The 23,618-nt window shown below is 59.1% G+C and overlaps 2 protein-coding genes across 3 annotated transcripts; one reads left to right on the top strand and one right to left on the bottom strand.

The window, feature by feature from the left end:
- The first annotated feature begins 1,831 nt into the window (after positions 1–1,831).
- RAC3 (Rac family small GTPase 3) lies at positions 1,832–14,264 on the top strand. Of its 2 annotated transcripts, none has more exons than XM_074971842.1 (6): positions 1,832–1,957; positions 7,694–7,765; positions 8,106–8,223; positions 10,022–10,084; positions 10,748–10,907; positions 11,147–14,264. In XM_074971842.1, exons 1-6 carry the CDS (start codon positions 1,923–1,925, stop codon positions 11,275–11,277), a joined length of 579 nt encoding a protein of 192 aa, XP_074827943.1. In that variant the 5' UTR covers positions 1,832–1,922; the 3' UTR covers positions 11,278–14,264. The 2 variants fall into 2 exon arrangements, with proteins under 2 accessions (XP_074827943.1, XP_074827944.1); XM_074971843.1 differs by having other exon boundaries at positions 1,834–1,936.
- DCXR (dicarbonyl and L-xylulose reductase) lies at positions 11,867–17,621 on the bottom strand. The gene is made up of 8 exons (XM_074971841.1): positions 17,500–17,621; positions 17,330–17,427; positions 16,145–16,299; positions 14,310–14,352; positions 13,860–13,959; positions 13,586–13,650; positions 13,344–13,461; positions 11,867–12,722 (listed from the first exon to the last, which is right to left on the bottom strand). The coding sequence occupies exons 1-8, from the start codon at positions 17,600–17,602 to the stop codon at positions 12,619–12,621; spliced, it is 786 nt and encodes a 261-aa protein (XP_074827942.1). The 5' UTR covers positions 17,603–17,621; the 3' UTR covers positions 11,867–12,618.
- Positions 17,622–23,618: the final 5,997 nt, after the last annotated feature.

Genomic DNA, 23,618 nt, shown 5'->3' with positions numbered 1-23,618 from the left:
TTTTAAGTGTTCTTCTTTGAATGATTACTCATATCAATTCCAATTCGGTGTGTGCGCACAGTCGTCGGAAAGTTTTTCCCCTAGCAGCACCCATTGGGTCGGCTGTGGAGCCCCCTGGAGTGGCGCCTTCATGGTGCTGGATATATACCCCAGCCGACCCGGCGCCGCCTCAGTTCCTTCATACCGCCCGTGATGGCCGTGGGAACGGTGGCGTCTTGCTTTGCAAGCTCTCCATGTTACCCTAACTTCTATTTGGGCTGTTTGTATTTTGTAGTTGTTTAGTTCTTAGTTATTGTAATTCTAGTCAGTAGTTAGTTAGCTGTTGGACTGGGGTGTTTACTTTCCACCCCGACTGCGTTCTCCTTGGGGGACTTACATGCCTAAGTCCCAGGGGTTCAAGCCTGCAAGTCCTGCAACAAGCCCATGCCAACGGGTGACCCCCATGACACTTGCTGAAAGTGTCTGGGGGAAGCACACCAAGCGGGCAAGTGCAGGATTTGTAAAGGGTTCTGCCCCAGAACAAAAAAGGAGCGAGACTTTCACCTCAAGCAGCTCCTTACGGAGGTGGCACTTAGACCGCAACCGGCACCAAGCTCATCGGTGCGCAGCGCCCTGGCGGCAGTGGTAGAAGTGGCATCACGAGCGGACTCTGGGAGAGGCCTGCTGCCCCGCCAGCCCCCAGCACCAGAATCGTCGGGATCGACCTGGCACTGGTCTGACTCCCTGGTGCAGAAGCAGCACCAGAAGCAGGGGAGGAGTGGATCTCCGACTCAGAGACCCACCCCTTTGGAGCTGGTCCATGGGGCACGTCCCAGAGAGGAGCACCTAGGGCCGAAAACCTCGGAGCTGGCACTGTTGACTTCGGCCCCACAAGGGGGACCGTCCAGTCCGGTGCCATTGGACTCTCCAAGCTAGATCATTGAGGTGGTGGAATTGCCATCCACCCCGGACACCCTTGAGGCTGAGAGGGACCTCATCGCCATGACAGCACCCATGACAGTTCGAGCCAAGCCTCCGGTACTGCAACATGTGGCACCGTCTCGAGGCAAACCGGCGATGTTCTGTCACTCAGCGCTGTCGGTGGAATGAGGGCACTGGTCACACTCATGGCACTGCTCCAGGTTGCGGCAGCGCTCCCGATTACACCGCCGATCCTCACGCCGATCCCCATCACGCAGCAGGTCCTGCTCCTGGCACCAGTCATCCGAAAGTTCCCATTCGGCGACCTCTGAACCGTGGGCGCCGGAGGCATCAGCCAGTCGCCCCACCCCTAGGGTGCTGAGGAGGTACCGGTTGCTCTACCTCCCCGGGAACCAACCCCAGCTCCGGAGCCTGATCCAGGAAGTCACAGAGGTAGAGTTTGCACTAGCTTCTGAAAGGATCCACTTTCACTGGACAACTGAGGCCTGGTTCTGTGCGAGCACCTGAACTCCCCTGACTGGCTTGAGTTTCTCCTCAGCCTGTTTGCACGTCCCCACCCCTCCACTATCCATAGGGGCCAGTACCTGTCCCTCCTCCGCGCCTAGGCCTTGACTCCCTGCCCTTCGGCTTGCACGGCGTCCGGCTCGCTGCGGCTGGGTGCACGATAAGGGGGGCGGGGGGAGGTTTGGGCTGACGTCCAACCACTGTCCCGATTGCAGATTTCTCGTATGTGCACACAGGAGAGGTGGCCTGCGGAACTCCCTGCCCCATGAGGGCAGGGTGCTGGGCCCGGGGCCGGGCGTTCCCCCACCCTGGGTCCAGGGAGCCCTGCCTCCCGGCGGAGCAGCGCTGGCTCCCCCGGGGCGGGCGGGGGGCGGAGGCTGCCGCGGCCCCGGCTTCGGCTCCCCCCGCCGGGGGCTCGGCTGCGCTCGGCTCCTCGGCCCCGCCCGGCTCCGGTCTCACTGCGGCGGAATCGCGGAGGCGCCGCCATCCCGGGGCAGATGCAGGCGATCAAGTGTGTGGTGGTGGGAGACGGGTGAGCGCCGGGGGCCGGGCGGGCCGGGGCCGGGACGCAGGGGGCGAGGCGGGCCCGAGAGACCAGAGAGCCCCGGGTGGGTCCCAGCCGCCGGCAGCGCCGCGCCCCAGACGCCTCCTGAACGGCCCCTTCCCCCCGCGCATCGCCTCGCCGGCTTCCCCCCCGGCCCTGTGTCTCCCTTCCCCCCCAGCATCGCCCTCCGGCTTCCCCCCCCCCCGGCCCTGTGTCTCCCTTCTCCCCCCCCTGCATCTCCCCCCCGGCTTCCCCCCCGCCCTGTGTCTCCCTTCTCCCCCCCTGCATCTCCCCCCGGCTTCCCCCCCGCCCTGTGTCTCCCTTCCCCCCCCAGCATCGTCCCCCCAGCCTCCCCCCGTGGCCCTGTGTCTCCCTTCTCCCCCCCCGCATCTCCCCCCCGGCTCCCCCCGCGGCCCTGTGTCTCCCTTCCCCCCTCCGGCTTCCCCCCCCCGGCCCTGTGTCTCCCTTCCCCCCCCAGCATCGCCCTCCGGCTTCCCCCCCCCCGGCCCTGTGTCTCCCTTCTCCCCCCCTGCATCTCCCCCCCGGCTCCCCCCCCGGCCCTGTGTCTCCCTTCCCCCCCCGCGGCCCTGTGTCTCCCTTCCCCCCCCAGCATCGTCCCCCCAGCCTCCCCCCGTGGCCCTGTGTCTCCCTTCTCCCCCCCGCATCTCCCCCCCAGCTCCCCCCCCGGCCCTGTGTCTCCCTCCCCCCCCCAGCATCGCCCTCCGGCTTCCCCCCCCCCCGGCCCTGTGTCTCCCTTCCCCCCCAGCATCGCCCTCCGGCTTCCCCCCCCCGGCCCTGTGTCTCCCTTCTCCCCCCCTGCATCTCCCCCCCGGCTTCCCCCCCGCCCTGTGTCTCCCTTCTCCCCCCAGCATCGCCCTCCGGCTTCCCCCCCCCGGCCCTGTGTCTCCCTTCCCCCCCCAGCATCGCCCTCCGGCTTCCCCCCCCCCGGCCCTGTGTCTCCCTTCTCCCCCCCCTGCATCTCCCCCCCGGCTTCCCCCCCGCCCTGTGTCTCCCTTCTCCCCCCCCTGCATCTCCCCCCCGGCTTCCCCCCCGGCCCTGTGTCTCCCTTCTCCCCCCCCTGCATCTCCCCCCCTGCATCTCCCCCCCGCCCTGTGTCTCCCTTCCCCCCCAGCATCGCCCCCCCAGCGTCCCCCCGCGGCCCTGTGTCTCCCTCCCCCCCCGCATCTCCCCCCCCGGCCCTGTGTCTCCCTTCCCCCCCCAGCATCGCCCTCCGGCTTCCCCCCCCCGCGGCCCTGTGTCTCCCTTCCCCCCGCGCATCGCCACCCCAGCCTCCCCCCGCGGCCCTGTGTCTCCCTTCTCCTCCCCCTGCATCTCCCCCCCCGGCTCCCCCCCCGGCCCTGTGTCTCCCTTCCCCCCCCCAGCATCGCCCTCCGGCTTCCCCCCCCCCGGCCCTGTGTCTCCCTTCCCCCCCCAGCATCGCCCTCCGGCTTCCCCCCCCCCCCCGGCCCTGTGTCTCCCTTCCCCCCGCGCATCGCCACCCCAGCCTCCCCCCGCGGCCCTGTGTCTCCCTTCCCCCCGCGCATCGCCCCACCGGCTCCCCCCGCGGCCCTGTGTCTCCCTTCTCCCCCCCCTGCATCTCCCCCCCGGCTCCCCCCCCCGGCCCTGTGTCTCCCTTCCCCCCCCAGCATCGCCCCCCCGGCCCCCCCCCCGGCCCTGTGTCTCCCTTCCCCCCCAGCATCGTCCCCCCAGCCTCCCCCCGCGGCCCTGTGTCTCCCTTCCCCCCCCAGCATCGCCCTCCGGCTTCCCCCCCCCGGCCCTGTGTCTCCCTTCCCCCCGCGCATGGCCCCCCCAGCCTCCCCCCGCGGCCCTGTGTCTCCCTTCCCCTCCCTGCATCGCCCTCCGGCTTCCCTCCCCCCCCGGCTCTGTGTCTCCCTTCCCCCCCGCATCTCCCCCCGGCTCCCCCCGCGGCCTTGTGTCTCCCTTCCCCCCGCGCATCGCCCGCCCAGCCTCCCCCCGCGTCTCCCTTCTCCCCCCCCGCATCTCCCCCCCGGCTCCCCGCCCCGGCCCTGTGTCTCCCTTCTCCCCCCCCCTGCATCTCCCCCCCGGCTCCCCCCGCGGCCCTGTGTCTCCCTTCTCCCCCCCCTACATCTCCCCCCGGGCCCTGTGTCTCCCTTCCCCCCCCAGCAGCGCCCTCCGGCTTCCCTCCCCCCCCGGCCCTGTGTCTCCCTTCCCCCCCCAGCATCGCCCTCAGGCTTCCCTCCCCCCCCGGCCCTGTGTCTCCCTTCCCCCCCGCGCATCGCCCCCCCAGCCTCCCCCCCGGCCCTGTGTCTCCCTTCCCCCCGCGCATCGCCCCCCCAGCCTCCCCCCGCGTCTCCCATCTCCCCCCCCCGGCTCCCCGCCCCGGCCCTGTGTCTCCCTTCCCCCCCAGCATCGCCCTCCGGCTTCCCCCCCCCCCGGCCCTGTGTCTCCCTTCCCCCCACGCATCGCCCCCCCAGCCTCCCCCCGCGGCCCTGTGTCTCCCTTCCCCCCCCCTGCATCGCTCTCCGGCTCCCCCCCCCGGCCCTGTGTCTCCCTTCCCCGCGCGTATCGCCCCCCCAGCCTCCCCCCCAGCCTCCCCCCGCGGCCCTGTGTCTCCCTTCCCCCCGCGCATCGCCCCCCCCAGCCTCCCCCCGTGTCTCCCTTCTCCCCCCCCCCGCATCTCCCCCCCGGCCCCCCCCCGGCCCTGTGTCTCCCTTCCCCCCGCGCATTGCCCCGCCGGCTCCCCCCCCCCGGCCCTGTGTCTACCTTCCCCCCGCGCATCGCCCCCCCGGCTCCCCCCCCCGGCCCTGTGTCTCCCTTCCCCCCGCGCATTGCCCCCCCGGCTCCCCCCGCGGCCCTGTGTCTCCCTTCTCCCCCCCCCACATCGCCCCCTCAGCTTCCCCCCGGCCCTGTGTCTCCCTCCCCCCCCGCATCACCCCCCTGGCCTCCCCCCGGCCCTGTGTCTCCCCCCCTCCCCCCCGCATCATCCCCCGGCTTCCCCCGCTGGCCCTGTGTCTCCCTTCTCCCCCCCTTGCATTGCCCCCCCGGTTTCCCCCCCCGCATTGCCCCCCGGCTTCCCCCGCCAGCCCTGTGTCTACCTTCCCCCCCCTGCATTGGCCCCCACCCCGGCCCTGTGTCTCCCTTCCCCCCCGCATCGCCCCCTGGCATCGCCCCCAGCCTCCCCCCCCCCGGCACTCTGTCTCCCACCCCCCCCCCACATTGCCCCCTGGGCTCCCCCCCCCGGCCCTGTGTCTCCCCTCCCCCAGCCCTGTGTCTCCCTTCCCCGGCCTCCCCCGCATCACCCCCCGGCCCTGTGTCTTCCTTCCCCGGCCTCCCCCCACCCCCTGCATCGCCCCCTGGCCCTGTATTGCCCCGCAGCGCCCCCCCCCCCCCGCATCGTCCCCCAGCCCTGTTTTTCCCTTTCCCGGCCTTCCACCCCCCCCCCCGCATCGCCTCCTGGCCCTGTAGCGCCCCCCCCCCGGCCTTTCCCCCCTCAGGGCTTTTGCTCCCCCCCACAGCGCCCCCCGGCCCTGTCTCCCCTCCCCCGTCTTTCCTCCCTCTGGGTCTGTGTCCCCCACCCGCAGCGCCCCCCCCGTGTCTCCTCTCCCCAGCCTTTCCCTCCCACCCCGCCTCACCGTCTGGTCCTGGAGCTCCCTCCCCTGCAGCGTTCCTCCAGCCCTGTGTCTCCTCCCCAGCCCTCTGTCCCTCCCCCTTGCAGCACCCCCCTGCTTTGTCCCTCCCCTCCCCAGCCTTCCCCCCCTCTCCAGGCCTGTGTTCCCCCTGCAGTGCCCCCCGGTCCTGTATCTCCCATCCCCAGCCTTCCCCTACTGCATTGCTGCCCCAAACAACAAGATCTGAATTATGTGGGAGACCTGGCATCTGAGCATATCATGCCACAGCGTGAAATGCAAAATGCAGGAAGACTGGCCAAGTTCACATGTGGCTGTGAACAATGGATGGGATCTGGGGCGGACAAAGTGCTAGGCAGGCCTGAAGAAGAACATTTGCCGTCAGTTCTGGGCACCCTAACTCCGTAGAAATTGGGGTGAGATGGTCTGAGAAAGGCCACGATAATGAGCGGCTGAGGTCTTTGGGGTTGTCATTTACTTCATGTCCCTACACCCCCAGCAGCCGTTAGTCAAGATAATATGATTTAGCACCTTCCTCTGAAGCAACTGGTACTGGCCGCTGCTGGAGACAGGAGATGGAGCTGGATTCTCATTGTTGGGACTTTTGATACAATAACTCCCAAGGGCCCCAGCCATTGTACAAATACAGAGTAGGTGGGAAGCTGTGCCCCAGAGAGTTGACGGTCTAAATAGACAAGACATACAGAGCGTTGGCAGGGAAACAGGCCTAGAGAGGGGAAGTGACTTGTCCACAGCAGGTCAGTGGCAGAGCCAAGACGAGAACCAGGTCTCCTTACTTCCTGTTCAGGTCTTTGTCCCCTGGACCTTGGTCTTATCTGATGCAATAATGCCTGTATTTCATCCCTGTGATGGGGAAAGCTGTGCTGCTTCGGTGTTCAAATCACTGAGTGGGATGAGAAAGCAATTCCCTTGACTCATGGGTGCTGGAACTAGGGGTGCTGGGCATGCTGCCACACCCCCTGGCTGGAAGTGGTTTCCATTATAAGCAGGATTTACACTTTGGTTCAGTGGCTCTCAGCACCTCCATTATACCAGAGGTGGGCAAACGACGGCCCGCGGGCCACAGCCGGCCCGCAGGACTGTCCTACCTGGCCCCTAAGCTCCCAGCTAGGGAGGCTAGCCCTGGCCACTCCCCCGCTGTCCCCCCTCCCCTCCCACAGCCATGTGGGCAGAGCTCTGGGCGGTGGGGTTGCGCACTCCTGCAGGGCAGAGTGGCAGCATGTGTAGCTCTGGCTGGGCGGCCTGGCTCCCAGACATACTGCTCTGAGCAGCATGGTAAGGGGGCCAGGGCCGGGGGGTTGGATAAGGGGCAGAAGGTCCGGGGGGAAGTCAGGGGACAGGGAGCAGGTGGCGGCTGGATGGGGTGGAGGTTCGGGGGGGCAGGGAATAGGGGGGAGGGGTAGATAGGAGGTGGGGTCCCAGGCGGGGGTGGTCAGGGGACAAGGGTTGGATGGGTCAGGGGTTCTGAGGGGGGCGGATAGGGGGCTGGGGCCAGGCTGTTTAAGGAGGCACAGCCTTCCTTACCTTGCCCTTCATACATTTTCGCACCCCGATGTGGCCCTTGGGCCAAAAAGTTTGCCCATCCCTGCATTATACACATTGTTCCAGCGTGCCTGCCTTGACTTATCAGAAATGCTTTCCGTAAAGGAGCAACAAGGAAAAGTTGACCCTTGGCCAGCGCGAAGTGTTTTGTTGAGGAAGGCAGTAATGGGAAGTCACATGATTTAAAGCCCTATTCTGGTTGGGGCCTGGATGCTGTAGCTGCTTGGGCCAGGGCCTTGGAGGCTGGTGCCTTTGCAGCGTGTCACCACATGTCACTGGTTATGCCAATAAACACATTTGAGCGTGAGGTAGCAATCTTTGAAAGTGGTGCTCTAGTCAGGAATAGCTCCTTGTTGGAACATGGTCAGATGTGTGTGAGGACACAGCACTTGATGTGTTCAGGCTTGGTCCTGGACCCCGAGAGTGCTGGAGATTCTGGGCAGCACAGTTCTGCCTTTTCACTGATTAAAGCTCCAACTTGCTGCTTGTAACCTTTTCTCCTGTGGACTCTCCCATTCATCCGCATCATGCTCTGCCCTTTCCCCCTCTGCAGGGCTGTGGGGAAGACCTGCCTGCTGATCAGTTACACCACTAATGCCTTCCCTGGAGAGTATATCCCCACTGTGTGAGTATTGGCACTGTGCTCTTTGCACAGTTGTTAAGAGGGGGTGTGGGGGTGCGAATTATGATCATGTGATGATTCCAGGGCTTATTTTGTGCCAGGGCTTGCCGGGGCTGAGCCCCAGCACCTCTGGGCTTGGCAGTTCAGAGCCCTGGCACCTCTGGGCTTGCTGAATCAATTATAAATGTAAAAAAATTACTTGAGCCCCAGCACCTTATTCCCTGAGCCCCCACACCTTTCATTACAAATTAAGCCCTGGACAATTCCCTTCTACCCCACCCGTGGATTGTGTTCTTGTAATGGGTTCCCTCGTTGTCACTAACAGGGATTCTTCCTGTGGCAGGTTTGATAATTACTCTGCCAATGTCATGGTGGATGGGAAGCCAGTGAACCTGGGTCTCTGGGATACAGCAGGGCAAGAGGACTATGACCGATTGCGGCCCCTCTCCTACCCTCAGACGGTGAGTGAACAGCTTGGGCTGGCCTCGTTCTGCTCCCTGCATTGTGGGCGGGGTGGTCTCTGGGTACACCCTTTGCGTCTCTTTGACAGGTTCCCAGTTTCTGAAGCTGGGAGTTTGTGTTTGCATCACTGGAGATGCTACCTTGAGGTCCTGTAGGATAAGGAGAACAGGTGTCTCTTTCCCCCTGCAGACCATCCAGGTGATTCTTGCTGCTTTCTGGGGGCCATTTGAAGTGCAAAAGCCTACAGTTTGTTTTGGGCATTTGCAGACCACTAATGTGCTGGGGGGCATGTGGAGGAGAGAGAGAGAGTAAGTACAGCAGGGGTCGGCAACCTTTCAGAAGTGGTGTGCCGAGTCTTCATTTATTCACTTTAATTTAAGATTTCGCGTGCCAGTCATACATATTAACGTTTTTTAGAAGGTCTCTCTCGATAAGTCTATATGTTATATGACTAAACTATTGTCGTATGTAAAGTAAACAAGGTTTTCAAAATGTTTAAGAAGCTTCATTTAAAATTAAATTAAAATGCTGATCTTACACTGCCGGCCCGCTGAGCCCGCTGCCAGCCTGGGGTTCCGTTCACCTAGGCCAGCAGCAGGCTGAGCGGGGCCTGCAGCCGGGACCCCAGCTGGCAAGGGGCCGGCAGCCAGAACCCCAGACTGGCAGTGGGCAGAGTGGCTCAGCCCACATAGAGCGGGTACCTACCTTCTCCCTGGTTCTAGCCCATTCTCTTCCTCCCTCTCTGCACTGAGCTGAGGGTGGGAGTGCACTGAGCACAGGGCTGGGGGTGAAGGAGCAGGTTGGGATGTAGGGTCTGGCCAGGAGCTAGCATGAGGGAGGGGGTCAGGGTTGGGGCAGGAGGTTTGGGTGTGGAGTGCTTACCTGGGCAGCTCCCATTTGGTGCGAGGGGTGCAGGTGCTCCTGTTTGGGGTGGGAATGTGGGGGGTGCAAGAGTCAGGGCATAGGTTGTGGGGGGCTGGGTATGTGTGGGTGGTGCAGGAGTCAGGGCTGGGATCGTGGGGGTGTGCAGGGATCAGGGCAGAGGGCTGGGGGTGTGGGCTAGGGTCGTGGGCGTGCTCCCAGCCCCCTGCCTAGAGTGGCTCACGGCAGGGGGCTGGAGGGGATCTGCCCTGATTCCACCCCCCTTCCCCAAGGCCCCGTCCCCACCTCTTCTCCGCCTCCTCCCTGGAGCTGCGGCTCCGCTTCTCCCCCTCCCTCGCAAGGGCCATCAGCTGATCCGGGGCAGGGAGGGAGAGGAGGAGGGGCAGGAATCCAGCACGCTGGGGAAAGAGGCAGGGGAGGGGGGAGCTTGCCTGCCCTGCAGCAGTAGCTGGCAGGACCAAGCTTCTTCACCCTGGCCCCGTGGGGGTGGGGGGCGGAGAAGAGCGGGCTGGGGCGGGCAAGATTTTTAATGGCACACTGCTGCCTGCCAGGGTCCTGGCCGCTGGCCCCGCTCAGCCCGCTGCCAGCCTGGGTTCAGCAGCGGACTGAGCGGGGCCGGCGGCTGGGACCCGGCAGGCAGCAGCGTGCCATTAAAAATCAGCTCGCGTGCCGTCTTTGGCACGCGTGCCATAGGTAGCCGACCCCTGGAGTACAGCATGGTGCTCTGATTGGTAGCTGAGGAGCTGCCCCCACAGAAATGTCATCTATTTTTGGTCTTTCAATGGAGGGCTTTCCTTACCCCTCTCCAGTGCTCTGCGGGGGGAGGGGCTAACTGTCCCTGACTGATGCCCCACTAGTCCTTGGCTGTTGCTGTTGGATCCTTTCCTAGTGGCTAATGCTATTGTCCCCTCACAGGATGTCTTCTTGATCTGCTTCTCCCTGGTGAGTCCAGCCTCATTTGAGAATGTCCGAGCCAAGGTAACTCACTTTCTTCTTTTTTGGGGGGAGGAGGAATGGCAAGGTCCCTTGCCCCCATGAGGGACAGACAAACCCACTGCTGTACCACGTAATCTTGTCATTGGCAGCACTGGGTCTTGGCACAAGCATAGCCCAAGGTCAATATAGTTGGATGAGCATAAGCAACAGTCCCTGCCCCTCGGAGACAAAGCCAAAATCTCTCGAATGGAGTTTTCTCAAGCCCTCCTATGAAAACCAGAGGAGAGGAGGCAGCTGCAGAGTGGAGGAGGTGCCTGAGCCGCATCAGCCACACTTCCTTTGGCTATGTCCCTGCCTTCTGAGATTTAGATAAAGCAGAGAGTGTCCTAGAAACAAACATGGGGCAAAGGGAGGCAGCATGGGATAGCAAATGGGGCAGGAGACCTGTCTACTATCCCCAGCTGTGCCACCGACTTGCTGTGCAGCAGTCCCTCTGTGCCTCAGTTTCCCCAGCTATATTGACTTCTCTTTATAAAATGGTTTAAGAGCTACGTATAAAACTGTCTTCTGTGCTGACTGTTACTAGTATTTCAGTATAGTGCATTGGGGCACTATATACCTAATAAATGAGCAACTGATTAATTATGCTGCAAGATTCTTCCCCCTACTGTCTCTGACAGTTCTCACTGAACTACTCTGTTTTAGTGGTACCCAGAGGTCCGGCACCACTGTCCTAATACTCCCATCATCCTGGTGGGCACCAAGCTGGACTTGAGGGATGACAAGGACACCATTGAAAGGCTGCGTGATAAGAAACTGGCCCCCATAACCTATCCCCAGGGCCTGGCCATGGCACGGGAGATTGGTAAGTCTTGGATACCTATTCTGACGAGAGCTGGAGCCCCTCACTGGGTCTGGCTTGTCATTTCCAAGGGGAGACTTTTTATCATAACACCTGGGAGCCCTAGTTGTGGACCAGGTCACTACTGTGGTAGGCACTGAAGAAATATGGAACAAAAAGACAGTCCCCACTCCAAAGAGTTTACAGTCTAAGCCAGGTCTTTCTAGGCTTGGAGTGGTTGAGACAGATCTCTCTTCCCACAGGGTCAGTGAAGTATCTTGAGTGCTCAGCCCTGACACAGCGGGGCTTGAAGACAGTGTTTGATGAAGCTATCCGTGCTGTGTTGTGCCCCCCACCTGTGAAGAAGCCTTGCAAGAAGTGCACTGTGTTCTGAGGATGTTGGCGAGGTGCTGACTCAGCAAGTCCTTGTCATCCTCCTCCAACAGATTGAGTGTTCACTGGGTGCTTCTGGAGGGGGCTGTGATGTGTGGGGCCCTTCATCATGTACGAAGTCAGTGTTTTTTAAATGTCTCTTTGATTTAACGTCAGTGTTGATGTGAAGGGGCAGTGGGGGCGGGAGGTTAGGTGGATGCCGTGCAGCCCCTAGGGGAGGAGCAGCGGGCGTGGCGCAGGGTAGCTCCCTGAGATAGTGAGGTGCAGCTCTCCTTAACTTCAAGTTGAAGAGGCTAAGACACCCATTCTGTGATGGAAGCACCTCTGCTTGCAACGCACAGGGGGAGACAGGTGGGAAGAATCCCTAAGGGGGGGGGTAGGGACCATTGTGTGATAGTTTGTGAATGACAAAACCAGCTGGAAGGGTAGCGGGGCCTCCTCACCCCAGCACGTTGCTGGTGATACTTAACTAACCGGTGCTCTAAGGAGATGTGCCAGAGGCTTATGGGAGCCAAATAACTAACTCCAGGAGTGGTGAAAATAAGCAGAAGACAGAGGCTGAAGGAATTACTATTAGCTTTATTGAGTACTAATCACTAGTCAAGCTCAGTGAGTGAAACCGTCCTGTGCATTTAGTGCCCTTTAGGGCACTACCTTGGGCGCTGTTCCCTGCCCATCAGTCATGGCAGAAGGATGTTTAGCAGGGGGCCTCTCCGCCCTCATCCAGTCTCTGCAGAGCAGGGCTGAGGTTGTTGCCTCTTTTTTCTATCAAAACCCATAAAAGAGGCAGTGAGGAGTCTGGTAGCTACTCCCTCCCTTTCCCGCTGGGAGTATGGTGCTGGGCTTTATCGGTTTGGATGGAGCAGGGAGAGCTTTTGAAGGTTTCTGGGGGGAGAGGGTCAGAACAAAGACAGGTCCTGTTTCTAATCATCATGTAGAGTGACAAGATAAACACCTCTTATTTTGGTACAATAAACATTCTCCATGAAGGAGTGTGGTGGCTTTGTTCGGAGCAGAGAGCACAGCTTTTTGGAGGGAACAGCCATGCTTTCAACAGTGGAATGACCTGCCACACTTTTCTGACAGGTCCCAACCCTGTTAGTATCCGTCTACCCCTCCCCTCTTGTGGTCTGAGTCACTCACTGTCTCTCCATCACGTTTAGAATCACATAGTAACAATAGGTTTCAGAGTAGCAGCCGTGTTAGTCTGTATCCGCAAAAAGAACAGGAGGACTTGTGGCACCTTAGAGACTAACCAATTTATTTGAGCATAAGCTTTCGTGCGCTATAGCTCATTTAAGGAATGATTCTCTCCTTGGGATGCCAATGCAGATGTATCATCCTAGGAGACGAGAAACCCCCCATCAACCAGCAGCGAGACACCTGTTGTCATAGCGCTCTTGTCACTCAGCAGGAAGAGGATGCTGTTCACCACATCATCTACCTCTGGAATAGGACACAGAGAGAGCGCAACAGCTGAGGCACCCCACAAATTGCACTAGCAGCAGGAAAAGAAACCTACATACTTCCAAGAGCCTGCCATCATTCTGCCTTCCAGTTGTGTCCTCTTGGCCAATAAGGAGACATAACTGAGAGGGGAGAGATTTCCCCCTCCCTGCACTGGGCTGTGTCTGGTGCAGCGAATGAGACAGTGTGGCCGGTCCCTTGGCATTCAGAAGCCCTTGCTGTGTTCCCAGGATGGATGGTTAGCTGATGACAGGGTCATAGCATCGAGTGTTGTTATCCTCCAGCGCTCAATCCTATTGCTGATGAGGAGGGTAAAAATGTCCCCCGCCCACCCTAAAACAAAACCCACGTTGGGAAGTTTTTGGAGGAGGGGAGAACCTTGACTGGTTCTTGCTTGCTCCAAGTGGAAACACTACAGCTGCTTCAAGGACTCTGACACAAACTTTGAGCAGAGCTGTATCATTGCTCTTCCTGGGCCTGGAGGGCATTAGCCAGAGAGAGGCAGATACACATGGCTGAGCAGCCAATTAGAAGGAAGCACTAAGGGTGCAGATGAGCTGAATATGGAGCCAGCCCCAGTAGCAAATCCCCACCACTGACCTGCAAACTTCCCCAGAGGAATTCGACTGATCATGGCAGCAGCTTTCTGAGGCTCACTCCAGTTAATTCGCCCCATGTCAGTCATGACCACAGTGGGGTTCACGCTGTTCACCCGGATCTGTCACCAACAACAGGACATTAGGTAACTGAACTGCCCTGAGAGAAACTGCGTCCACTTGCTCACTCCCACCCCATCTCAGAGCGTGCACCTTCCCTGCTCTCTTGCATAGACTAGGTCTTACCTTGTGGGGTCCCAGCTCCAGAGCCATCACCTTGGTCAGCATATCTAAGGCACTTTTTGTAGAACCTTCAATAAAACGCAACAGAAGGAAGAAGCTGAGTGCACAGCACCTGGGCTGGGTCACACATGTTTGTGGCACCCATTCCTGGGCTTGAACTAGGTCAACATATTCACTGCATCCAAACCCAGGTCCCTGTGCTTGTGGCTTCCCGCTACTATAGGTCATGAATGGATTAATGGGCAGGTATGGAGTGTGCTGAAGCTGAGACACTCACAGTAGACAGCATGCTCCTGCAGAGCCCGCTGAGATGCCTGGCTCGAGACGTTCACTATCGCTCCTTGCACCCCTCGTGCAATCATCTGCCGGGAAATGATCTGAAACACAGCACCAGAGAACAAGTGGTGGGGACTCATCCAACCCAGCCTGTTGGTGCCTTCTTGGGGGATTAGAAGATCTTGCCAGAGCAGTTACCCAAATCGCATCCCAGCTCTGAACTAAGAGACATGGTCAGAACTAGGGGGTGTAGCAGGATCAGCTACACCAAGCACAGCCTGTTCAACATACACAAACAAGGTCAGGCTCTTGTGGATCCTCACAAGGAGTGGAGATGCAGGCAAGGCTCCTAATGAAGACTTTTATTTCCATTGCACACATGGCTTCAGGGAAGCTGAAATGTCAGCTTATCTCTGGCTGCATCCCACTCCAGTTCACAGTCCCTTCTCACCTGGGAAACATGAAACACGGCCCGAAGATTCACATCGAAAGACCTATTAAAAAAAAAATTGTCCAAGTCAGAGAAAAAGAAAATCACAACATTGCGGCAGCCCTGGAAGGGGGCAGAAATGGGGTGCTGCCAGCGCCTCAGAAACACTGATCAGCTGTGAAAGGAACTGGGTGTAAACTCCAGTCCAACTGGCTAGAGAAGTTCACCCCCTTGGAACTAGTCTTATCTAAACACAACCCATCAGCATTACAGAGCACCTAAGTGCAATACACCCAGCAATGACCATTCACAGGAGATGAAATAAGCTGTTTAGTTAGCACCTCCCCCATGTAGCAGAGAAAAGAACACAACCAGGACTTCCTTGAGTTGTTTCCTATGGGACCCTCTTCTAACCGCGTACATTTATTAAAATTTAAACAGAAGTGTCTCGGCCAGTGGCCCCTCCTAGCTCAGTCAAACCTTTACCTTGTCCAGTCGATCCATCAGCTCTCACAGGGAGAGTACTGATCACAACACGTTGCTTATGTTGTTTTAGCCATTCCTTCAGCCACCTGCTGGCCAGGCATAGCGCACTGCAGCCCAGAACCCCAGCGATCCCCCAGCCTCTGCCTCCCACGTAGCTGGGATTACAGGCATGCGCCACCACACCTGCAAACCTTTACAGGGCTTCAAAATACTAAAGAAACCTACAAAATATTTCACAGCATTTCCTTGTATTTGCCTCAATGAGATGCTGCTCCTTCCTCAGTCCAGAATTTCACCTTCTTCGCCCGCAGACGGTGTAACTGGACTAGCAAGTGACCAGCTGTTTCATACCCCAGCTACTAGCCATCAGTTAATCATTTGGGGTGCTACATTTGCACAACCTTTTCTTCTTTACTTTGGGAATAAGGTACTACCCACCAAAGTGTTTCCTCCAAGAAGGGAGGAAATGTACCTCTACATCTGCGAGAGCTCACATCCAGTTTGAAAGAGGGATGACAGAGAGAATCTTCTGAAGAACAATTTTTTGCTGTTGGAATGCACCGAAGAATAAGCAATTTCTGTTTCCCACCCAGGTAAGATCTTGAATTCCCCTATCCTCTTTCCTCTCCATACCTTGGCCATCAAGTGAAGCCAGCCTGATGTCTGAATGGGAGACCTAGGGATAGAGGCTGTAGGGAACAGTGTGGGTGAACAGTAGGGGGCACTCTCCCCTCTGGGCTGGTTCTGACTATGCTGCCTTAGCCTAGTGGTAAGAGGCAGTCTGGGTGACTCAGTAGGGTTTTTTCCTCTTGTGTCAGTACTGACCATTGTGCTCAATGCATTTTCCCAGTGGAGATATACCCAGTGTGCCAAAATGAGAAAAGTACTTTGGGTGCTGCCAGAAAGAATTATTTATCTCCCAGCCTGCCAAAGGGAGGAGTGAACATCACCTAGTTTCCTACAGTCAGATGAGCAAGCTCTGCCCCCGGCAAAGGGTAGAAGTGTCCTGAAAGTTGCCTTGACTTTCAGTTCTGCAGAACAGCTGGGGCATAAGTGTGCCCTGGCACTCCCCAGAAGGTCCTTGACGTACTCCCTGTGCTGAGGACTCTGGGGTGGGGGCAGTGGCTCTGCAGGTCCGCTACACCAGGGAGAGAGAGGGCTATTGTGTGACACGGCCACATCCCCACTGTGTGCTGACCCCAGGCTGCAGGGACTGGAGAGCCAGAGAGAACCACAGGCTCTGTCTCCAGCAGCCTTTGTGTTTATTAGAGCAGAACCCAGTCTCTCCCTTAGTACTGCCCCGCCTCCCTCCATTCCCTACCATATGCTCAGGCTCCTGGAGCTGCTATTAGCTTTGTGCCAGTCCTTACCTGTCGAAGGCCTCCTTGGTCACCTCCAGGAAGGGCTGGAGCACAGCCACAGCTGCATTATTTACCAGCAGGTCAACGGCGCCCACCTTGCTCAGCGCTGCCTCGGTGGCGTCCCAATCACCCAGGTCCACACAGAGTGTCTCAATCCCGGTACGCTGGAGGACACAGCAGAGGGGCCAAAGATGATAGTGCACCAGGGAGGGTAGGAGGCTGCCCCTGGGGTGTGAGACTGCCCTCAGGGAGATCTGGGCCCCTGTCACTGAGGCAGGGTGGGTTGGTTAGGCCTCCGGAGGCTGTGTCGTTGGAGCAGGACAGTTGGGGCCCGGGGGACCCTTGAGGGAATGGTGGGTGTCTGGGTCATGGGGGGGTTGGAGGCCCCCTAAGTGAAGGGTGTGTATGGACTGACCCCCATGGGAGGAGGAGGTTGAAGGCCCACCTGACTGGAGGGGGGGGTGTCCGGGTCGGGTGGGTCCCCTGAGGGTGGAAGGTGTCTGGGCTGCGGGGGGGATCCTGAGGGGGTGTCCAGGCCAGTGGGGGAACCCTGGGGGATGTCTGGGCTGCTGGGGGGGACGAGACCTGGAGGAGTGTCCGGGCCAGTGAGGGGGTGTCCGGGCTGCTGGGGGGGGGCAGGACACTTGGAGGGGGAACCCTAGGGGGGTGTCCGGGCCACTGGGGGGGACGGACCTGGAGGGGTGTCCGGGCTGCTGGGGGACCCTAGGGGGGTGTCCAGGCCAGTGGGGGGGTGTCCGGGCCGCTGGGGGGGATGACACCTGGAGGGGTGTCCGGGCTGCTGGGGGGTGTCTGGGCCGCTGGGGGGGGCACCTGGAGGGGGGACCCTAGGGGGGTGTCAGGGCCAGAGGGGGGGGGATGACACCTGGAGGGGTGTCCGGGCTGCTGGGGGACCCTAGGGGGGTGTCCGGGCCACTGGGGGGGATGACACCTGGAGGGGTGTCCGGGCTGCTGGGGGGTGTCTGGGCCGCTGGGGGGGGCACCTGGAGGGGGGACCCTAGGGGGGTGTCAGGGCCAGAGGGGGGGGATGACACCTGGAGGGGTGTCCAGGCCGCTGGGGGGACCCTAGGGGGCTGTCCGCGCCAGTGGGGGGGTGTCCGGGCCCCCGGGGGAAGCGCGGCTGGAGGCGGGAGCGCCGGGCCGGGGGCAGTCGCTCGGCGGGGCCGGGCCCGTTACCTCCCGCTCCAGGCTCTCCAGGTCCGCCTGCGTCCGGCTCAGCGCGATCACCTGGGCCCCGGCTCCGCTCAGCGCCAGGGCCGCGGCCCGGCCGATCCCTGCGGGGCGAGAGGCGGTCAGAGCTGGGCCGAGCCGAGCCGGGCCTCCCGCCCAGCCAGGGCCCTTCTTACCTTTGCCCGCCCCGGTCACCAGGGCCCGGCGGCCCGAGAAGCTCGGATCCGGCTCCATTCCCGGCGGGCGGCGAGCGCGGGTCCCACCCCGGACACGGGACATCCCGGGGCGACGCCCCGCCCGCCCCGCGCGACACCCCGCCCATCGCCCCACGCAGCCGGCCGGGGCGAGACCCCGCCCTGGTGGGGTTGGGGAGGGGGCGGCGGAGCGAGGGGGCGCAGCCGGCCCGGGGCGAGACCCCCGCCATGGGGGGGTTGGGGGGGCGGCGGAGCGAGGGGCGCAGCCGGCCGGGGCGAGACCCCGCCCTGGTGGGGATGGGGAGGGGGCGGCGGAGCGAGGGGGCGCAGCCGGCCCGGGGCGAGACCCCGCCCTGGTGGGGATGGGGAGGGGGCGGCGGAGCGAGGGGGCGCAGCCGGCCCGGGGCGAGACCCCCGCCATGGGGGGGTTGGGGAGGGGGCGGCGGAGCGAGGGGCGCAGCCGGCCCGGGGCGAGACCCCCGCCATGGGGGGTTGGGGGGGGCGGCGGAGCGAGGGGCGCAGCCGGCCCGGGGCGAGACCCCCGCCATGGGGGGTTGGGGGGGGCGGCGGAGCGAGGGGCGCAGCCGGCCGGGGCGAGACCCCGCCATGGGGGGGTTGGGGAGGGGGCGGCAGAGCGAGGGGTGCAGGTATGTTGCTTTGAGATAACTTGACCTGTGGGGAATGCAGAAAGTAGGCCTTACAGGCCACTGCTGTCCTGACCAGGACACTGGGACTGGAACAGGAGGCCCATTTCCATCTTTGGGGTTTCCCTCCACTGCCATACTCAGGCAGGGCTTTCTGTATGTCCAAGGTCCAGGCCATTGCTCCTGCCGGACCCTTTCCTTTGTTGTAGCTGGGGAGGTGTAAGCGGGTGGTGCAGTCAGTGCAGGTACTGGAGCGATGTGGCAGACAGAAGGACACGGCTGCTGGTGATAGAATGGAAGGAGCCACTCTCCCACAGCCCTGGTCTACACTAGGAGTTGAGGTCAAATTTAGCAGCCTTAAATTGATTTAACCCTGCACCCGTCCACACGATGAAGCCCTTTTTTTCGACTTAAAGGGCTCTTAAAATCGATTTCCTTACTCCACCCCCGACCAGGGGATTAGCACTGAAATTGGCCTTGCCAGGTTGAATTTGGGGTATTGTGGACGCAATTAGACGGTATTGGCCTCCAGGAGCTATGCCAGAGTGCTCCATTGTGACCGCTCTGGACAGCACTCTGAACTCAGATGCACTGGCCAGGTAGACAGGAAAAGGCCCGCAAACTTTTGAATTTCAATTTCCTGTTTGGCCAGCCTGGCAAGCTGCAGGTGAGTGCGGAGCTCATCAGCAGAGGTGACCATGATGGAGTCCCAGAATCGCAAAAGAGCTCCAGCATGGACCAAACGGGAGGTACAGGATCTGATCGCTGTATGGGGAGAGGAATCTGTGCTATCAGAACTCCGTTCCAGTTTTCTAAATGCCAAAACATTTGTCAAAATCTCCCAGGGCATGAAGGACAGAGGCCATAACAGGGACCCGAAGCAGTGCTGTGTGAAACTTAAGGAGCTGAGGCAAGCCTACCAGAAAACCAGAGAGTCAAACGGCTGCTCCGGGTCAGAGCCCCAAACATGCTGCTTCTATGATGAGCTGCATGCCATTTTAGGGGGTTCAGCCACCACTACCCCAACCGTGTTGTTCGACTCCTTCAATGGAGATTGAGGCAACACGGAAGCAGGTTTTGGGGATGCGGAAGATGAGGTTGTAGATAGCTCACAGCAAGCACGCGGAGAAACCGGTTTTTCCGACAGCCAGGAACTGTTTCTCACCCTGGACCTGGAGCCAGTACCCCCCGAACCCACCCAAGGCTGCCTCCTGGACCTGCCAGGCAGAGAAGGGACCTCTGGTGAGTGTACCATTTAAAATAGTATACATGGTTTAAAAGCAAGCATGTTTAATGATTAATTTGCCCTGGCATTCGCGGCTCTCCTGGATGTACTCCCAAAGCCTTTGCAAAAGATTTCTGGGGAGGGCAGCCTTATTCCATCCACCATGGTAGGACACTTTACCACTCCAGGCCAGTAACACATACTTGGGAATCATTGTAGAACAAAGCATTGCAGTGTATGTTTCCTGGCGTTCTTTATCCCTCTGTGTTATCCTCAGGAGAGTGATATCATTCGTGGTCACCTGGTTGAAATAGGGTGCTTTTCTTAAGGGGACATTCAGAGGTGCCCGTTCCTGCTGGGCTGTTTGCCTGTGGCTGAACAGAAATGTTCCCTGCTGTTAGCCACGGGGATGGGGAAGGGATGAGGGGCTAGCCACGCGGTGGGGGGAGGCAAAATGCAACCTTGGAACGAAAGCACGTGTGCTATGTATGTAATGTTAACAGCAAGGTTTACCGTGAAAGAGTGTACCCATTGTTCTATAAAATGTGTTTTTTTTAAATACCACTGTCCCTTTTTGTTTCTCCACCAGCTGCATGTGTTTCAAGGATCACAGGATCTTCTCCTTCCCAGAGGCTGGTGAAGATAAGAAGGTGAAAAAAATGCACTCGCGCTGAAATGTTCTCTGAGCTCATGCTGTCCTCCCACACTGACAGAGCACAGACGAATGCGTGGAGGCAGACAATGTCAGAGGGCAGGAAAGCAGAAAATGACAGGGAGGAGAGGTGGCGGGCTGAAGAGAGTAAGTGGCGGGCTGAAGCTGAAAGGTGGCGGCAGTGTGATGAGAGGAGGCAGGATTCAATGCTGAGGCTGCTGGAGGATGAAACTAATATGCTCCAGCATATGGTTGAGCTGCAGGAAAGGCAGCAGGAGCACAGACCGCTGCTACAGCCCCTGTGTAACCAACCACCCTCCTCCTCAAGTTCCATAGCCTCCTCACCCAGACGCCCAAGAACGCGGTGGGGGGGCCTCCGGCCTCCCAGCCACTCCACCCCAGAGGATTGCCCAAGCAACAGAAGGCTGGCATTCAATAAGTTTTAAACTTTTAGAGTGCTGTGTGGCCTTGTCCTTCCCTCCTCCGCCACCCGTCCCGGTGCTTCTCTCCTCCACCACCCCTCCCGGGCTACCTTGGCAGTTATCCCCCTATTTGTGTGATGAATTAATAAAGAATGCATGAATGTGAAGCAACAATGACTTTATTGCCTCTGCAAGCGGTGATCGAAGGGAGGAGGGGAGGGTGGTTAGCTTACAGGGAAGTAGAGTGAACCAAGGGGTGGGGGGTTTCATCAGGGAGAAACAAACAGAACTTTCACACCGTAGCCTGGCCAGTCATGAAACTGGTTTTCAAAGCTTCTCTGATGCACACCGCGCCTTCCTGTGCTCTTCTAACTGCCCTGGTGTCTGGCTGTGCGTAACCAGCAGCCAGGCGATTTGCCTCAACTGCCCACCCCGCCATAAACATCTTCCCCTTACGCTCACAGATATTGTGGAGTGCACAGCAAGCAGTAATAACAGTGGGAATATTGGTTTCGCTGAGGTCTAAGCAAGTCAGTAAACTGCGCCAGCGCGCTTTTAAACGTCCGAATGCACATTCTACCACCATTCTGCACTTGCTGAGCCTATAGTTGAACAGCTCCTGACTACTGTCCAGGCTGCCTGTGTACGGCTTCATGAGCCAGGACATTAAGGGGTAGGCTGGGTCCCCAAGGATAACTATAGGCATTTCAACATCCCCAACGGTTATTTTCTGGTCTGGGAATAAAATCCCTTCCTGCAGCTTTTGAAACAGACCAGAGTTCCTGAAGATGCCAGCATCACATATCTTTCCCGGCCATCCCACATTGATGTTGGTGAAACGTTCCTTGTGATCCACTAGTGCTTGCAGCACTATTGAAAAGTACCCCTTGCGGTTTATGTACTCGCCGGCTTGGTGCTCCGGTGCCAAGATAGGGATATGGGTTCCGTCTACAGTCCCACCACAGTTAGGGAATCCCATTGCAGCAAAGCCATCCACTATGACCTGCACATTTCCCAGGGTCGCTACCCTTGATATCAGCAGATCTTTGATTGCGTCGGCTACTTGCATCACAGCAGCCCCCACAGTCGATTTGCCCACTCCAAATTGATTCCCAACTGACCGGTAGCTGTCTGGCGTTGCAAGCTTCCACAGGGCTATTGCCACTCGCTTCTCAACTATGAGGGCTGCTCTCATCTTGGTATTCTTGCGCCTCAGGGCAGGGGAAAGCAAGTCACAAAGTTCCATGAAAGTGCCCTTACGCATGCAAAAGTTTTGCAGTCACTGGGAATCGTCCCAGACCTGCAACACTATGCGGTCCCACCAGTGTGCGTGTTTCCCGAGCCCAGAATCGGCGTTCCACCGCATGAACCTGCCCCATTAGCACCATGATGCCCGCATTGCCAAGGCCCATGCTTTGAGAGAAGTCTGTGTCCATGTCCGCATCACTCTCGTCACCGCACTGACGTTGCTTACTCGCCCGGTTTCGCTTTGCCAGGTTCTGGTGCTGCATATACTGCTGGAGAATGCGCGTAGCGTTTAATGTGCTCCTAATTGCCAAAGTGATCTGAGCGGGCTCCATGCTTGCTGTGGTATGGCGTCTGCACAGAAAGAAGGCGTGGAACGATTGTCTGCCGTTGCTCTGATGGAGGGAGGGGCGACTGATGACATGGCTTACAGGGAATTAAAATCAACAAAGGGGGTGGCTTTACATCAAGGAGAAACAAAAACAACTATCACGCAGAATGGCCCCCTCAAGGATTGAACTCAAAACCGTGGGTTTAGCAGGCCAATGCTCAACCGACTAAGCTATCCCTCCCTCTGGTATTTCAAGCAGGATTGAATCTCCATTAAAGTTTTCAAGGTGCCCCTGACAGACCTCACCAAAACGATTGTTGGCCGTTGATTTCACAGAGGGAGGGAGGAGCAAATGAATACAAAACAAATCTGGTCTATTTCTTGTTTTGATCCACTCCATCTATCTTTTGCATCTTTGGCTGGCAGCAGATGGTGCAGTAGGACTGCAAGCCATCCACATCTCCTGGCTGCTCAGCAGAAGATGGTACAATAGGACTGCCTGCAGGACTAAAGAGAATGACCTGGTCGAGTCACTCCTAATTTAGTCCCTGCGCCCATGTCTGCCCAGGTGCTCCTGACTGACTTTACTGAGGCGGCCAGGAGCATCTCGGACACGATGAGGATGGTTTTCAGGCCTATTGCACCGTCTGCTGCCACAAGGCAATGGGTTGCTGCTGCTGTGTAGCAATGCAGTACCGCGTCTGCCCGCACCCAGGAGACATAAGGTGACAGTGAGCTGAGCGGTGTCCATGCTTGCCATGGAATGGCGTCTGCACAGGTAACTCAGGAAAAAAGGCGCAAAACGATTGTCTGCCGTTGCTTTCACAGAGGAAGGGAGGGAGGGAGGGTAGCGGGGCCTGATGATATGTACCCAGAACCACCCGCGACAATGTTTTTTGCCCCATCAGGCACTGGGATCTCAACCCAGAATTCCAATGGGCAGCGGAGACTGCCGGAACTGTGGGATAGCTACCCACAGTGCAACACTCCGGAAGTCGACGCTAGCCTTGGTACTGTGGAAGCACTCCGCTGAGTTAATGCACTTAGAGCATTTTGTATGGGGACACACACAATCAACTATATAAAAACAATTTCTAAAAAACTGACTTCTATAAATTCGACCTAATTTCGTAGTGTAGACATACCCATAGAGAGAGACTCCTGCTGGCTGAAGCCTACAACCTCATGCTAAGGGATCTGCGCTCTGCCTCATGGCAGCTGAAGAACTCACAGCACAGGGTGAAGGGAAGCAGAGAGCAAGCACAGGCCCACTATGAGGCCATAAAGCAGGAGCTGGCAGCTCCATTGTGGGCAGGGTGGAGGCTGCTGACAACCCCCTGCTGAAGCACTGCAGTGAGTAAGATCCCAATGGTGTGGACTTTTATCTGAAAATGAAGGGAAACAACTATTCCTACCGGGCTCAGGTGGCCAATCCCAACTACAGGGCAGCACTGGTGTGGGCTGCAGAGACAGCTATGATGAAGTCCAGGAAATCAGCCAGAAGTATCTAGAAACGACTTAACCCTCAGCAAATGTCCAAGCTGGCCCCAAGTGCCTCCTGGCAGCCATTGTGGGGGTGGAG

The sequence above is a fragment of the Natator depressus genome, chromosome 14 (assembly GCF_965152275.1).
Source record: "Natator depressus isolate rNatDep1 chromosome 14, rNatDep2.hap1, whole genome shotgun sequence".
In the NCBI taxonomy this organism is placed as follows: Eukaryota; Metazoa; Chordata; order Testudines; family Cheloniidae; genus Natator; species Natator depressus.
This window is presented reverse-complemented; position numbering and strand designations above follow the sequence as displayed.

Bases quoted from the DNA above. Each gene is read 5' to 3' on its own strand.
- DCXR (XM_074971841.1), bottom strand. From the start codon at position 17,602: ATGTCCCGTGTCCGGGGTGGGACCCGCGCTCGCCGCCCGCCGGGAATG. The intron at 16,300-17,329 runs GTAACGGGCCCG...TGTGTCCTCCAG, and splicing joins TGGAGAGCCTGGAGCGGGAG to CGTACCGGGATTGAGACACT. The intron at 13,960-14,309 runs GTGAGAAGGGAC...GCTGTGTTTCAG, and splicing joins CCGTGTTTCATGTTTCCCAG to ATCATTTCCCGGCAGATGAT.
- RAC3 (XM_074971842.1), top strand. From the start codon at position 1,923: ATGCAGGCGATCAAGTGTGTGGTGGTGGGAGACGG. The intron at 7,766-8,105 runs GTGAGTATTGGC...TTCCTGTGGCAG, and splicing joins GGAGAGTATATCCCCACTGT to GTTTGATAATTACTCTGCCA. The intron at 8,224-10,021 runs GTGAGTGAACAG...GTCCCCTCACAG, and splicing joins CCCTCTCCTACCCTCAGACG to GATGTCTTCTTGATCTGCTT.